Source organism: Colletes gigas, unplaced genomic scaffold (genome assembly GCF_013123115.1).
Source record: "Colletes gigas isolate AHSC1104 unplaced genomic scaffold, ASM1312311v1 Colletes_gigas_Sc00043, whole genome shotgun sequence".
In the NCBI taxonomy this organism is placed as follows: Eukaryota; Metazoa; Arthropoda; class Insecta; order Hymenoptera; family Colletidae; genus Colletes; species Colletes gigas.
The window spans coordinates 846,122-864,100 of record NW_025106672.1 but is presented as its reverse complement, the minus strand read 5'-3'; the positions used below and the strand labels follow the sequence as shown (position 1 = coordinate 864,100).

The 17,979-nt window shown below is 36.8% G+C and overlaps 1 protein-coding gene across 1 annotated transcript in view; it reads left to right on the top strand.

Annotated features, from left to right (window-relative positions):
* The window catches only part of LOC122403057 (zwei Ig domain protein zig-8), a 218,784-nt gene extending 205,871 nt beyond the window's left edge, over positions 1 to 12,913 (top strand). The window contains exons 3-7 of the mRNA XM_043406337.1: positions 2,352 to 2,542; positions 2,648 to 2,809; positions 4,186 to 4,320; positions 7,464 to 7,674; positions 11,517 to 12,913. Coding sequence (XP_043262272.1) covers positions 2,352 to 2,542; positions 2,648 to 2,809; positions 4,186 to 4,320; positions 7,464 to 7,674; positions 11,517 to 11,629 — 812 coding nt within the window. The 3' untranslated portion in view covers positions 11,630 to 12,913. The remainder of the gene's footprint in view (positions 1 to 2,351; positions 2,543 to 2,647; positions 2,810 to 4,185; positions 4,321 to 7,463; positions 7,675 to 11,516) is intronic.
* Positions 12,914 to 17,979: the final 5,066 nt, after the last annotated feature.

Genomic DNA, 17,979 nt, shown 5'->3' with positions numbered 1-17,979 from the left:
GCTGTGCCAATACTTATGTCCACCACTGTATGTACCTGGCCAACGCAAATTTTGCATCGTCAAACAGTGTCTGTAAACAATTTGCATAAGGAGCTCCAAACATTTTGAATTTACCGATATAATTTAATTAATAATTACACGATCGCGCGTCCAACGTAACTATGGATTGTAAAATTTGCACAGATAAGCAATACCCTCAGATCCGGTTACTCTAACGTTTTTGATCGAAGCTCAAATTATTATAGCGTCTAATTTTCAATTTCAATGAGTTTTTGTTTGTGAATTTACTGAAACAGGGAACATGTGAATTTAAAGCCCTTTTGCGTGAAAAGCAAAGAGCGACGAGGTGATTTTAACGCCGTTAAGCTAGCATTAGATAAAGCCTTTGTGCACCGTGCAATAAATAAACGTCGTTGCAGGGGGAACGCTACACGGGGTCTTCGAAAAGGAACGAAAATGCTCGATAACCTTGCGAAAAGTCCCTCTAGTGGGCACTTACTCCTGCCTGAAAAGTGGTTGTGAATTGGAAATGCTTAAAACGAAAAGAAAAGAGGAGAATAGTGTCCTGCCAAACTAACTGTTCGAAGCAAAGTAGGAGTACCTTCTCCCCTCCCTTGGTACCCTCCGCTTCTTGACTCGTTGTATAAGGTTTCGCATTGTCTCGTGGAAACAAAAGGCAAGTAGCTTATGCCCTGCATTCAAAAGCTCGCAAAGTTCAGTCTCAAGTGCTTGTCTTTTGCCCAGACCCTTCTTCTTCCCCCTCCTCTACACTTCTCTATTTCTCAATTTTCTCTCTTTCCGTTTACGAATTTCTATATTCATCGTTCTGCCTCCTGATGTGCCCTACTAGGGTTTCTTTATTCTTCAATGTTCCTTTTACCAGAGTACTGCTGTTACTTTGAAATTACCTTCTCTGTTTTCCTCGTCTTAACCACTTCTTCCGATTCCTGCTCCCAACCGCGCGAATCTTCTACTTGGCGTTTCTTCTTTCCACGCTCGTGGGCATTAATTAATATTAAACTCAGGGTAATGGCGCGTTTTATAAACCGGTTCTGCATTTCGAAGAGATTTTGACTTTGATCGCTGGCTAAAGAAATTCCATCTTTTGATTACAACCAGAGAGGTTCTTTTACCAGTAAACTGTTGCACGAGCATCGTAACGTAAGGCAAATTTTTTCAAATAAATTTTCTGTTCAAAATAACGCGGAAAACTCTGTGTGTGTACCTCTGTGAACTAACTAGGAGACAAAGAGTAATCCTATGGAAGATCTCAGCCACTAAAATTATGAACCAAATCCGAAAATGGATAGGAATTATAGAAATAAGTTAAAGCAACGTTTAAGAGGAGATTTTCGTGTAACAGTGTTAAAATTTAGTTTACTTTTTTAATTTTTGTGTAAAGAATTAAAAGTTGTATTGTTGCTGATTAACGTAGACGTTAAGTCTTCGAATAACCAATTGTTTTTGTACACCGTTACTCCACACAACCTAGTATACCGATAATAAAGAGTATTCGAGAGGAATACAATATCAGATTGAAATGAGGTGAGAGTATTATCAATGTATTGGCGAAACCCTCCCGATGAAAACGAGTACAAACACGGCACCATTCGGACAATTTTTAATTATACGCAATTGAGAATTTTCAAAAATAGTTTGAGCAAGTCAAAATGTGGTGAGAGTATTAGCAATGTATTAGTGAGATTCTCCCGTTGAAAATGAGTACAAACACGGCACTATTCAGACAATTTTTAATTATATGTAATTGAGAATTTTTCAAAAATAGTTGGAGCAAGTCAAAATGTGGTGAGAGTATTATCAATATATTGACGAGATTCTCCCGTTGAAAATGAGTACAAACACGACACTATTCAGACAATTTTTAATTATACTCAATTGAGAATTTTCAAAAATTGTTTGAGGAAGTCAAAATGTGGTGAGAGTATCATAAATGTATTGGCGAGATTCTCCCGATGAAAATGAGTACAAACACGACCTAGTTCGGACTACTTTTTAATTTTGGCTATCTCAAATATTCTCAATTTTTTGAAATTTGAAAAATTCTCAATTACGTATAATTAAAAATTATCCGAATGGTGCCGTGTTTGTACTCGTTTTCACCGGGAGAATCTCACCAATACATTTATACTACTCTCGCCTCATTTTGACTTACTCAAACTATTTTTGAAAATTGAGTATAATTAAAAATTATCCGAGTGGTATCGTGTTTGTACTCATTTTCATCGGGAGAATCTCGCCAATCTGATTTTGCAAGAAACTGTTGACGAGAATTCCCACCTCAAACGAGCGTTTCCATGTTCGTTGACCATTCGATTTGTAAAACGTTTCAGACCGACGCGTACCTTACAGCATACCGTCAGATTGGAAGACGTTGTGGTTCAGCAATCTGGACGAGCTGCAAAGAGTAAACGATGCAAACGACAACAACACCGTTTCGAACGTCACGGTGCAGCTGGGTGGGACAGCGTTTTTGCATTGCAAAGTTCGGAATTTGGCGGAAAGAACGGTGTCCGACGCCGAGGTAAGAACATCCTCAACCTCCTCTTTAAACCGCGAGAACGAGCCAACTGTAATTTGTCACTGGCTAAGATTTCAACACTGATTAACGATTGCACACCTGTTTCAGATATCCTGGATACGGCGACGTGATTTCCACGTCCTGACCAGCTCCATGTTCACGTACACGAGCGACGAGCGGTTTCAAGTATTGCATCCAGAGGGCTCGGACGATTGGACTCTTCAAATCAAGTACGTTCAAGAAAGAGACAACGGGAGCTACGAATGCCAGGTAATACGACTACTTACGCTGGCGAAGTTGTTTCATCGTTTCGAATTGTTAACCGCTTAGATGGCAACTGCACCTGGCGAACGTTAAATTCCATTTTCATTGGTGCAACATTTCGCTACAGAATCCAACGTTTCGACGGCAGCCACTTCGAAAGGACAATACGCGCGAAGATGCGCAATGTATTATCCGTTCGAGGTCGTTGAACGACCATCACAATATGTTTCGTTTTAACGTGTTTTTCGAACGTTAAATATTTTTCACCCCTATCGTGGTTCAAGTACTTTTTAAACCGGATGATACAAAGTATAAAAACATAGGATTCAGTGAGCCGTGGTATTTTCCGTCTAAAATCGTACAGAGTTTAGTCAAAAAATGTAGTCAAAAACGTGTGCAGAGTTTCAACATAATTATTAAGAGACATTTTCTAAGCTCGTTAATTATTATGAAATTACGTAAACGATAAATAACTTGATAAATGATATGCAAGGTGTTCGGCCATCTCTGGGAAAAATTTTAATAGGAGATTATAGAACCCAAAATAAGACAAAAATCAAGAATATCAATTTGTTGATTGGGGCTTCGTTAAAAAGTTATTAACAAATTAAATTAAAAAATTTCAAATCGTTCTGGAAAAATTATTTTTGGTTGCGGGGGACAATTACAATCATTTTTGGTCAATAGACATACCCTCGAAATTCTACGTACTTTTGAAAAAAAAATTCGAGTAGGTATGAAATTTTTCGACAAAATTAAAACATTTCAAATCGTTCTAAAAAAATTATTTTTAGTTGCAGGGGTTAATTACAATCATTTTTGGCCAATAGACATACCCTCGAAATACTACCCACTTTCGAGAAAAAAATTCGAGTAATTATGAAATTTTTCGACAAAATTAGAACATTTGAAATCGTTCCAAAAAATTGTTTTTAGTAGCAAGGGTCAATTACCATAATTTTTGGTGAATAGACATACTCGCGAAATCCTACGCATTTTCGAGAAAAAAATTCGAGAAGGCATGAAATTTGTTGACAAAATTAGAATATTTGAGATCGATCCAAAAAAATTATTTTTAATTGCAGGGGTCAATTACAACCTTTTTTGGTCAATAGACACACCCCCGAAATCCTACTTTTAAGAAAAAAATTCGAGGTGTGAAATTTTTGACAAAATTAAAAAATTTCAAATGATAAACGTTAATAAATTTAAAATTTAAACGTTAATAACTTTTCAACGAAGCCTAATCAACAAATTGCTATTCTTGATTTTCGTCTTATTTTGGCCTCTATAGTCCCCCATTACTATTCCTTCCCAGGAGTGTCCGAACACCCTGTATATTTAAACAAAATTAAATTTTGTATTCTTTCTACATTTTGCAGGTCTCAAGGAGTACAGGGATATTATCATACTTTGTCAATCTAAACATAGTAATACCAGAAGCATTTATATTAGGGAGCGGCGAACATCACGTCGACGTAGGATCCATTATAAATCTCGTGTGCATAATAGAAAAGGTAAGAATATTCTTTATTCATCGGCCATTATTACGATTCTCGAGCAATTTAAGACTGTATAACTGTATAACTACTTTATAACCTGTCGACCGGGGATATCAGGAAACGTAAATTTATAGGTTAAGTTGCTCGCAAGAACTTGCGTCGAGCGAAACAAATATGGCGGCCCTTTTTTACGTATGTATGTACAGTGGTCCGCTGACTTGAAGCCCCGCGAGACGGCACAGGGGCAAGTGGAGTCGGACCGCCCATTTATCTGTCTCGCTCCCTTGCTCTCAGGCAGTCCACATGTGTGTGTAACTGCCGCGACGAATAGCGAGCTAGAGACCAATGTGTGCGTGGGAATACGTGTGCCCCTTCTACTTCTCCCGCATTCCTTCCGCGGGACTTCAAGTGAGCGGAGGACAGTACAAACCTGGCAAGAAATAGATTGTCTTTGAACCGGTAGACGAATGCATCTATCACAAATAACAGATATCCCGTGCATTTACGCGAGCCCCATTGATACATAATAATCGTGTCGTGCATACGCCGCGAATGAAGCCACGGCGCACCAAGTCCATCCGCTTAACGAAGGTACATAGAAACGCACAGCTTGCAATTCGCGCTAACATTGAATGAACCTTCGCGAACGTACAGCGGAAAACCCCCTAGCGAAATAGGCGCAGCTTAGTCACGAATACAAGAGTGGAAGTGCATTAAAGCAGCATTGCTGCCGCTGCAAACTCGACACTATCGGGGAAACGAAAATAAAGTGTGGCGTTTTTTTTTTTTTCTCTTGGCGAACTGGCTCCCGTATGTACCTATACAGGGTGTTCGGCCACCCCTGGAAAAAATTGTAACAGGGGGTTCTAGAGGTCAAAATATGGCGAAAATCAAGAATATCAATTTCTTGACTGAGGATTCGTTAAAAAGTTATTAACAATTAAATTCAAAAATTTCAAATCGTTCTAGAAAAATTATTTTCGGTTGTGGGGGTTGATTACAATCATTTTTGATAAATATACATACCTCCGAATTCCTACCCACTTTTGAGAAAAAGAATTGGGTAGCTATGAAATTTTTCGGCAAAAAAAAAATTATTCAAATTGTTCTAAAAAGATTATTTTCCGTTGCGGGGGTTAATTACAATCACTTTTAGTAATTACACATACCCCCGAAATTCTACGCACTTTCGAGAAAAAAATTCCTTATTGAAAATCTAATTAAGTGCTTCAATTTTTCGTCGAAAATGAAAAATTACAATTCATTCTGGAAAAATTATTTTCGGTTGCGGGAGTAAATTACAATCATTTTTGGTAAATAGACATACCCCCGAAATGCTGCGCATTTTCGAGAAAAAAATTCAGTACGGGTGGAACTTCAAACGTTAATAACTTTTTAACGAAGCCTCCATCAACAAATTGGTATTCTTGATTTTCGTCTTATTTTGGGGTAGCCGAACGCCCTGTATATGTACACAGAAAATCTGATACAAAAAGAACACATCCTAAGTGTCTAGCATACGGGAAGACAAAAAGTCCATGTGTAAACTGCACATAACCTCAAATGGTATATATTAATTGAATAAAGTCATCGGTAGGCCACTAGAGGTCGTCCAAGGGTTAAGAATTCCTACGCGCTAAATTTATAGTATTATGAATAATATGGCTTCTAAAAGGCACGGTATAAGAAGATCAAGTATTCATGAGTGCAGTATACAAGGTATCCGTGCATAAATGTCCAAACAAACGCCTCGTAAATGGCGAGGTTAGAAAATTGAAACTACGCTTTGCAACGCGTTTGAACGATTTTACGAAATTAAAAAGGTCGCGTGAAAGGAACGGTTCTCTCGGTGCCAGTAACCGTAACCGTAAAACTAATATCTACGTCGTTGAAAAGATGTACTCACGTTCGCTGAGATTCGGAACAAACGGCTGACTTCGACGTTCCATTTCGCTTCATCCGTTCCTCGCGAGTCACACTCGTATCCGGCAGAGAAATGCATTCGATTTAGACACCAGACACGCTGAAAACGATTCACGTACGAGACAATAACTTCTCTCTTTTTGCCACTCGCGAACAGTTAACGGAAAGCTATCTCGCGCCAAAAAATGACTACTGGATCCATCGGGAGAAAAATTATACTTCCGATAGACCCCGTATCGACATCTATCGATCCTGGTTAAACTTAATTACGCTAGATGGCGTCGAGATTTTATCGGGTTGACGTATCGATTCTCGATGCGGTCCTAACTAAGCCGTTTGCAATTTACGTTATAATAATTAGACAAATATCGACAAAGTGTAAATAGTGCTATCCAGTTCTTTAAATTGTCATCCCGATTAAATATTTCAGCTCGACGCTCGAAACGCGTTATTAAAATTTCAAGTACTGATCCAAGTCGTTTCGAGACGCCCCCTATCGAATAAATTAAAAATTCATTGTAATTAATGTTAGAGTACCTATCAAAATAACTACCTCTTACCGGTTCAATAATTGTAATAATTTATTGAAAGTATTATACGGTGTAAAATTTTTCACTCGTTTTTTCCAAGTTTAATATTTATCTACGTCATTATCGAATCAATTTCTTGATCAAAGTTTCAATTCCGTGATGTCAGTGTTTATTTACGCAAACTAAATGTTTCGAATGTAGAAACTTACTCTCCGTATATTGGATACGAATAACCGTAACGAATTTTCGAAACATTGATTTTGAATCCCCCCCTTTGATCAGAACTTTAGCCAGACTTGTTATCCTATAACAGACGTGTTAAATTCACGTTCGCCCCAGGGTAAATTTGCACTTTGCCACTGTGTCACAAGCTGCAAACGTACAGTTATTTGACTATAAAATATTTAAAAGCTATGGAAAATAAATTGCTAAAAATATTTAATTTATTTCCCGCGTAAATGAATTTGTCGATTGTCGGAACAGTAAAAAAGAATAAAAAGATCAAACCGGCTGCAAGATCTGATGGATCGAGCACCTAACCTATAAGATAATACGTCACTGCTGTCGTATATACTTCAAATTTAACATTTATAGTCCCGACCCTTATTATTACTGCTATAATAAAAGTATTTGGAAAAATGCAACTCGTTTCAAGCGTACGATGCCAATTTTCTTACAACAAATATTTGTTTTTAACCGTTTCAGAGTCCAACACCTCCGCAATATGTTTTCTGGTATCATAATAATCGAATGATAAGTTTCGACACTACGCGAAGCAGTGTAACGGTACAAACCGATTCTAGTTCGACTCAAAGTCGGCTGACAATTCACCAAGCGGTGGAATCGGATACAGGCAACTATACGTGCAACGCCTCGAACACCAAGCCGGCGTCCATTTTTGTTTTTGTCACCGAAGGTACATACGATGAACATTTCTTATTTTTTTTTTCATTTTCTAGTAAACTTTTTATCCTGTTGCTGGCGTACAGTTGGGGACAAAAGTAAGAGGACAGATGATGAAAATGAATACCAATGAAATTTAACTATTGTTGCATCAGAATTACAGGTTTAACCTCTTTAGGGACGTTTTTTTTTGGTCTATTTATTATTGACAGTAAAGAAAATTATAATAAAAAAACTAAGCGTCCACATATGTGGCCAAGGACGTGAAGAGTTAAGCTTTATTTAACATTTATCTTTATAGTACAGTGAAAACTCGATAAATGTCCTCAAGAGCTGTTCCATAAATGATACATTTTTATCCCCACCACTAGGGGGATCCCCCTTGAACCAGTGAGGCGAAGTGTAACCGGAGACGTAGCGGCTTTCTTTAAAAATCTTTATTGCCTTCGTCACTTAGTTTAAATGTCCCTGTCAGTGTGACCACACTACTGTACAAGAAGAAAGTTTTTTATTTTTTACTTTTTTTTAATAAAAATTTTACTATCATGTGGGGAAGATTTTTCTAATTAAAATGTGACTAAACACGATATAAATCGGCCAATATTTGTTACCATAATATTGAATTAAATATTGTGTACTCGTATCTTCGCAAGGTCAGTGGATTGGTACATTTATCGAACAGTGGTAGCTAACGAAACCCCCTATTTCATAAGTGTTGCAGTTTTTGATCACTTACGAAACGGTGGAACCGTTCCGTTTGAAAATAGCTACCTCCCGTTCGATAAATGTAGCCAGCACCTCGATGCGTCGTTCTTTGATATTTCCGAACATAGAAAAGGACAGCACAAGAAGGATAAATAAAGAGAGAAAGACTCGCAAGTACAATATTTAATTCAATATTATGCTACCAAATATTGACCGATTTATATCGTGTTTAGCCTCATTTTAATCAGAGAAATCTCCCCAACATGATAGTGAAATTTTTATTAACAAAAAGTAAAAAATAAAAAACTTTCTTCTGTGCAGTAGTGTGGTCACACTGACGCGGATATTTAAACTGGGGCGATAAATCCGAGTTTCAGTCCCTCTTTCTTCTTTAGCTACTGACTCTTTCTACGTTCGAAGCGTCGGCAAACTACAATCAAATTCGAAAGACGATTCTCCTATTCCGTAAGTGTTGCTGACCGGACCCGGAGTAGCGACATTTATCGAGTTTTCACTGTATATAGATTATTGGGACCTTAGTACCAATTGATGGTATTATGAATGCTGATTTATTAGCGTAATCAATGAAAATTTGAAAGAGGTAATAATTATACAGGGTGTTGAGCCATCCCTGGGAAAAATTTTAATGGGGGATTCTAGAGGCCAAAATATGGCGAAAATCAAGAATAGTAATTTGTTGATTGAGACTTCGTTAAAAAGTTATTAACGTTTAAAGTTAAAGTGTGCAGCGCGCACGGTTGCCGTCTCACAGGCGTAACTATAAACGTTAATAACTTTTTAACGAAGCCTCAATCAACAAATTGCTATTCTTGATTTTCGTCTTATTTTAGCCTCTAGAATCCCCCATTAAAATTTTTCCCAGGAGTGGCCAAACACATTGTATATTTGGATTAATAAATACATTAGTATGTTTTACAAAACACATCCTACGTAGTGCCAACACAATATAATAAAACGTTGCCAACCTAAACTATCTTTAACAGAGTATGAAATTTTTTAGTGATTCAGATATGAAGTTACTCGGACACAAACTCAAATACAAACTTCCTTTGGAGGAGCAAACGGGTAAAATGGAATTCTTTAATAATTTAAAATCAGCACTTTACACTATTTGACAAAGATTACCTAGAAAATCTTGTAAAAAGGTGGCAATACTAAATATTAATTAGTAGTTTGCAGTGTCCACTTACTTCTGTCTCTCTGTAATTGTTTGATTTTTTGTTTAAACCTAATGTGGGTTTACACCGATCGATAATATTTATTTTAATTGTTATTTAAATAATCTACATACTATTAGGAAATTGCTATATTGGGAGGATGTTAAAAAAGTGCCAAATTTTTACCCTGCCAGGCACCTAAAATAATTATAAGGCATTATTCTACGGATTCTGCACTTCGAATTGTGCATAATTGTTTATAGCAAATGTGATGGGAAGGTCGTGAAAAATATGGTTGAAGTTGACGATGCTATGAAAGACGAATCATAACTTTCTGACTTCAAATGACTATAACTTTGAAGTGAATGCATAGAACGTAACAATTCCGACGCTATTTTGTAAAGAAAAGTCAATATTTATATAATATGCAAGGAAATGTTGCCCAGATTGTTGGTTAGTAACAATAAAACGCAACAGATTAAGATGATGTATCAGGATGCAAATATTCCTCAAAGTATGTTAATGGTATACTTTAATTGAGTTCTAAAACAGGATGGAATGCATTCAATATGAAGAACTATTTTATATTTTATCCTCTTCTTCTTTAGATGATATTTCTTCGATTAAATATCAGTTGAGGAAGTTTGCAGGTGAATGTATGGATGTTTGGTGTCACGCAAATCCAAAGTACCATAATACTGTTGCAATATGTGAACAACACCCCACAATACTTTGGCCTATTTTACACACACAAGTATGTCCAACAATTGCAGCAAGTCCAACCTTACTTTTAACGAACTCTGTAAACTGCAACCAAAGATGCCCCTTTTTCTAGGCAAATGACTTCTGTCAATGTTCAGAAACACTTTTAAACTCTGGGTACTGTTTCACAAAGCAAATCTATTTCTGAAAAAGTGCTGTCACCCTTGCTATTGACATTTCTGCTTCGATAGCATCCCACACAATATCAATTGTCATTGCACTTCCGGTATTTGTTTCGAGCTAACTTTGCAAGTGTCTTGCTACAAATAATACAGTTTCTCTCCATTTTACACTATAACGTGCGCTACAATACACTGTAAGAATTACATTAGGCTACAAAGTACGTTACACAAATCACACTAGACTACAAAGTATACTACACAAGCACACTACAAAAATCGTAATACAAAATGTCTTCAAAATAAAATAGAATCTCAAATCTAAAAAAATCTAGGAATCATTTGGTTTTCACTGGATAGCATCTCATGTAAGACTGTGGTCCAATTCCAGATAAAAGAAAAAGTATCATGGGAAGCCATAGTGGTGTTATCGTCTCCAGATAAACACTTCTACAAAAATGTAACGAACCAGCAGAACCACCTGAGGTATAAACACTTCAGATCGCACGATAGCAACCATATCTTATACATTGTGAACGTCATCGTTAATGTTAAATTCATTAAAAAATTATGATCCAAAAAAGAAGGGGATGAAATATAATAACAGTTTTTCATATTGAATGCATTTAATTCCATTCTAGGAAAGAGTTATACCATTAAACATATTTTGAGGAATATTTGCATCCTAATACATCATCTTAATCTCTTGAGTTTTATTGTTACCAATCAACAATCTGAGCAACATTTCCTTGCATATTATATAAATATTGACTTTCCTTTACAAAATAGCGTCGGAATTGTTACGTTTCATGCATTCACTTCGAAGTTCTAGTCATTTGAAGTCAAAAAGTTATGATTCGTCAGACTTAACCCAGACCTAACCCCAACGACGTTTTTCACGACTTTCCCATCATATTTGCTATAAACAATTGTGCACAATTCGAAGTGCAGAATCTGACGGGGTACAAGTTTGGCACTTTTTTAACATCCTCCTTTCTTTATTCATCTGTTCACTTACATTTGTCCCTGACTGTAGCTAGAAATAAGTTTCGTTGCAATCGCTAATCACGTGTTTACGTTGAATGTTCCAGGTGACAAAATGGCAGCCATACAGCGCCGTAAGACATCGGCCGCGAAGAAAAATTTCTGTGAATTGCTAGTACTAATTGTCACCATTGCGATAGACGTCGTTTTAACGCGATAAGCGTTTCTCTTCGATATGTCCATAATTATTATTATACCGTTACTTCCGTTTGTGATAGATAGGCTACTATTCTGCGATTTTATCCCTCTATTCGCTCTCCTTCTTTCCCTTTGAGCTGAACATCTTCGTACCATGCGACTTCTCAATTTCTTACGTAAAATTTTCCTTACATACTCCACGTTATTTTCGTTTTATACGCCATACGGTCGTAATTCTATCATTGTCCGCCATCTTTGTTTTCCGTTCCTTTTGTCTGGTTTCATCGTCAAGGTTGCCGCCGGCTGAATTATTTCGATATACGAGATTTTCATGGTAGATTATGCGTGTTTCCACGTTTTGCTGAAACGTAATAGAAATACTCGCGAGTAATTGCAACTTCTCTCTCTCTTTCTCTCTCTCTCTCTTTCTCTTTCTCTCTCCTTTCATTTCCTCCCCTCCTGTTTCTAGCCACCCATATATAAATTTTCTCCAACAAAGTACGCGTTAAAATGGTCTCGAATAATAAAAATTATCTCGCCACCGAGATCGTTTTGGAACCATAAAAATACTTGTTTTTCCGTTACACAAGGCGAACGTAATTCTCTGTAATCGGTGTACGTGACCAAGTTACGTAAAGTACGTATCAGATTTGTTATGAAATAGAAGCACCAAGATAGCTAATTTCCAAGAGGTAAATAAAAACACGATAGACCGAGATATTTTGTTGGAAACACATATCCATAGCGAAAATTTTTGTACATTATTTACTTTTTCGTAAGCTTTTGGAACAACAAATTCACTTTCTTTCTCGTGTGTGACTTTGTCGAAATTCTTTTTAGAAACCGGCGGCAAATCGTTTATCGTTCGAAGATTAAATAAAAACGATGCTCGTACGGAAGCATCTGCGGCGGTAAAAATTTTATTTCACGTTTTTGTACTCGGTTTATTCTCTTTGATACTTGGAATGAGTTCTCGATCAGTTTAATGGCCATCGGTAATGGGCAACAATTCCACGTCGTGGCAGTTTTCCACAACTTTTGCTCTTCGCTCTCGTTCGATGAGAGACATGGCACAGACACAAGCATGCGTGAACGAAACTTTGAAATTGATAGCGTTATTTGCGAGACCACGCATCCCATTTAATAACCCTCGGCCCTTCTACTTCGATTCTTGCACTGCTACTATACAGGGTGTTCAACCAACCCTGGAAAAAAATTTTAATGGGAGACTCTAGAAGCCAAAATAAGACGAAAATCAAGGATACCAATTTGTTGATTGAGGCTTCGTTTAAAAGTTGTAAAAACATTTCCGGCCACACAGTATATTTGCGGTAAACGAATTTTTTTCTCGAAAGTGCGTAAGATTTCGGGGGTAAGTGTATCCATAAAAAATGGTTGTAATTAACCCTTGCAACTGAAAATAATTTTTTTAGAATGATTTGCAATTTTTTTTTTCGGCGAAAAATTTACGCAGCTACCATTTTTCTTGGAAATACGTTTTTGATTTTTAGTACTTTTGTTTGACGTCCTGCGGAAATTTTGTTTCATACTTTTTTGTAGGTATCCATGAACTCTATTTCAGAAAAAAGTTTCATTTAAATATATTCACTATCGTAGGAGTTATGGCGGTTTGAAAATTGGATCATTTTTAGGGGGGTTTTCTCGCTTTACGGGATTAAGGAACAACTTTTTCATTATTGTTAAAATTTCTACATATTCTTCACTAAAATACGCGTAGTTTGCCTGTTGAAACATTAAAATCCTTCAATTAGTTTAGAAGTTATGGCCTTTTAAAGATACGCATGAAATTTTGGAGAGACATTTATGGCCTGAAATTATATTTTCGATAAAAAATTTTTTTCTCGAATATGCGTAGGATTTCGGGGGTATGTTTATTCACCAAAAATTATTGCAATTAACCCCGGCAATCAAAAATAATTTTTCCAGAATGATTTGAAATTTTTAATTTCGCCGAAAAATTTCATAGCTACTCGAATATTTTTCTCAAAAGTGGCTAAGATTTTGGGGTTATGTCTATTCAACAAAAATTATTGTAATTGACCCCCACAACCGAAAATAATTTTACCAGGACGAATTGACATTTTCTAATTTTGTCGAAAAATTTCATACCTTCTCGAATTTTTTTCTCGAAAGTGGTTAGGATTTCGGAGTAATATGTAATAACCAAAAATTATTGTAATTAACCCCAGTAACTAAAAATAATTTTTTTGGAACGATTTCAAATGTTCTAATCTTGTCAAAAAATTTCATAGGTACTCGAATTTTTTTCTCGAAAATGGTTAGGATTTCGGGGACGTTTCTGTTCACCAAAAATGATTGTAATTGACCCCTGCAATCAAAAATAATTTTACCAGAACAATTTGAAATTTTTTAATTTTGTCGAAAAATTTCATACCTTCTCGAATTTTTTTCTTGAAAGTGGGTAGAATTTCGAGGGTGTGCCTACTGACCAAAAATGATTATAATTAACCCCTGCAACTGAAAATAATTTTTTCAAAACGATTCGAAATTTTTTAACTTAATTTTTTAATAACTTTCTAACGAAGTCTCAATCAACAAATTGATATTCTTGATTTTCGTCTTATTTTGATCTCCAGAAACTCCCACTAAAACATTTCCCAGAGTTGGCCAAACACCCTGTATAATTAATCACCACTTGGTTTCAATTTCATTTTATCGACTATCACGCGTCCACCATTGTTACATCAAAACGCGAATGCATGATCGATATTAAGTACATTGTTCCTGTCCGTGGCAACTATCCATATTGTTATTTTCACCTTGAGAAATTACTAAAATTCGTGACTCAAAATTAATATTAAAAAAAAAAAAACAATCATTATGACTCCGATATCTTTGTTGGCGACTCAGAGTCTACATCGGGCAATCAGAAAATTGACAATGTACGATTAGAAATAGATTTCCCAGACATATCTCAATCAAAAGAACATTCGTCGGAATCGAAGATTCCTCGTTTACGAATAAACGCCGAGGGTGAAAAATAATGCGAATAAAATGAAACACTTCGTGATCGTTTTACATGATTTTAACGTTTCGCTAACTTTTAGGGTTCGTTGTGTACTCGTCGACGTTTCGTCTGCATTAGAATCGGAGTTATTTTCAAGACACGCGCAAAGAGAGGATAACCAGAGAACAACGTTACATATCGTGATCGCGTTAAAAATGTCACTGATCCGGAAACAGAAGAGTGTGATTTTTTTAACCGTGGACACAAGATCGACAAATAATAAATGCAGACGAAAAGTTTTTAAAAAGGGATCAAGTAACGAAGAATACTGTATTTATTATTCGCGTTTGATAGAATCCAGAGAAAATGGCGAAGAAAATTGCCGTGCCGATTCACGTAACAGGACGAACGTTTAAAAGAAAATGATCGTCGACGCGACAAAATGGGATTTTACAACTCTTCGAAATAAGTCTGCGTATTAGTTAGAAGTTCCGAATGCATGTACGATGGGCTCCCTTACGTTCCGCGAGCCCATTTGCGAGTACGAGTCTCACGTGAGTAGAATCGTATCGCGTGGTACTGCTATCGATTAAACAGAAGAAGTGTATGATAAACGGGACTACGAGAAAGCATAATAAAGAAAGCCACGACACTTGGACTTATTTCGGATCGATTCATTCACTCGCTTACCCCCACTATGCGCCTCGAAGTTTTCAAGTTGCCTCGTTTTCGACCAACCCTCGACAAAAACGACCCTTGTCACGCGGTATCACAAAGTATTCCATACAAAATAGACCTAAAACGGTAGTCGATCGTAGTAATTTATTAATTCGATTTACAAAACTAGGGTAAACATGGACGAGAGAAACGATATTGTACGCGTTCGGAGAAACGATCGTCAAGATGGCGGATGGACTTAATTTGAGTTGCCTCGAGGGCGAACGAACTGCAAGAGAAAGAGAGAGAAAGAGAAATAGGCGGATCTCTTTACCAAGAAGATGCAAGAAAGATTGATAGAAACGTAAGATCAGTAGGATAATAGGTAAATCTTTATTATTCGCGAGACATTCGATCTGCCATAGAAAATCTCTGTGTATTTACGCATCGTATGTATCATCTCGTAATTTTAAGTTAACGTTTACTGTTGTAACGTTCCTTTCTTTCTTTTTGTTTACCTAGATACATGGAGAGAACGAGAATTATTTCGTACGTTGCTTAACATTTTCGTCCGCCTTTTTACCGAAACCTTTGTGTCTTCGACCCATTTATTCGCATCCGTTGAAACCGAATTTTAATAAAATCCACAATTGAAATATCGACTTTTGTTCGTGTTTGTATTATACATCATGGATCCGTGAAGGAGGAAGAACCGAAACGAGCGCGTCGAAATCCCCGTTAAAAAATCTCGACAATATTTTTTAGTTAACGATCCCGAACCACGCACGAGTGGTCTCACGCGTGTAATATAAGTCTGATTATTACGAAAACCAACTGCATCGTAGATTATTATAACAAGGTAGACGGTTTGTGATCCGAGACGTTTGCGTATAACAGAATGGAACAAGTATTATTACGAGGGTCGTTCGATAAGTCCTTAGAAAATCCAAGATGGCGCCACCACAATAACACAGACGAAGATAATTATTAGGTGTACGAATGAATAATCCAATTTTTTCTAGTACTTTCTGTAATTTTAAGCCATCTTTCAGGCAGCTGATGAATTCCGTCTCACAAAAATTTTACGTTTTTGGACCTGATAAAGTCGTCAAGCCATTTTCGGATCTCATCCACTGATTGGAAGTGCATATCGGATGAGGCGTGTTGCATCGGCCCGGAACAAGTGATAATCAGATGGAGCAATGTCTGGTGAATACGCGAGGTGCTGCAAGACGTCCCAACCAAGACTCATTATGGTGTCTTTTGTATGGGAAGCAATATGTGTTCTGGCGTTGTCATGCAACAATTTCAATGGACGTCCTCCTTTGCCAGTATACGGACGTTTACGTTCCAATGCTCGACTCAAGCAGATCAATTGACGTTGGTAGCAGTCCGCAGTAACTGTTTCACCCGGTTCCAACAACTCATAATAAACCACGCCCTTGATATCCCACCAAATGCAGAGAAGAACCTTCATTCCGAAGCGATTGGGTTTTGCAAACGATGTTGATGCTTCTCCGGGATTCACTCATTACTTTCTGCGTTTCGGATTGTCATAGAGTATCCACTTCTCATCGCCCGTAACGATTTTCCACAAGAAAGACTTTCGATGCTGCTTATTGAGATGAGAAAGACACGCTGCCACATGTTGATTTTTGTTGGTTGCAGTGAGTTCATGTTGAACCCATTTTCCTTCATTCTGGATCTTTCCCATCTCACGTAGGCGTTTGGAAATCGTTTGCTGGGTTACTCCTAATTGTTCTGCAAGTTCTCTTTGCGTTTGTGCCGCATTCTCAGCGAGCAGTTGTTCCAAATCATCGTTGTCGCACTTCCTTAGGCCTCCTGGGCGTTGTTTGTCGAATAGACTCAAATCACCGCTTTTAAACCGCTCTAAACCAAAATGTGCACACATCATACGATACAACACCTTCACCGAGAAAGGAACAAACCGATTCACATGCTCTTGCAGCATTTTCCCTTGTTGGAATTCGTAAAGAATGCAGTGTCGGATATGCACCTTATCTGTTGCCATTTTCGAATCTACTGAATTGGATACTTTTGAAAGTTGTGTTGGGCCTTTCGCTAAACTATCTTTTGTTTTAACTAGCTATATGTCAACACTATATGACCATAAAAGAGCGGGAAAATCTATTGACTTTAAACTTGATTTTATAACTGCTTAAGATAATTTGGATTATTCATTTGTACTAATAAAATGAAGTATTATTTAAAATTTCAAATAGGCAAGTTTACTTTCTATGTGCACTACCGTCCATAAGTATTTGGACACTTCACGAATGCCGACTAAAGAGTCGATATCTTTGTTTCAATTGATGTAGTTCTAATTGGATTAACATGAATTTATGTTATTGATGTTAAAGTAATACTAAAGTGCACTGTATGCAAAATTCTTACTGACAAATGGACGAAAATTGTTAAATATTGCCTTCGTCTATACATAATGAGGGATTCTAGAGACCAAAGTAAGACGAAAATCAAGAATACTAATTTGTTGATGGAGGCTTCGTTAAAAAGTTATTAACATTTAAAGTTCCGCCCGTACTAAATTTTTTTCTAGAAAGTGGGTAGGATTTCGAGGGTATGTCAAATGACCAAAAATGATTGTAATTGACCCCTGCAAACGAAAATAATTTTTCCAGAACAATTAGAAATTTTTTAATTTTGTCGAGAAATTACACACATTCTCGAATTTTTATCTCGAAAGT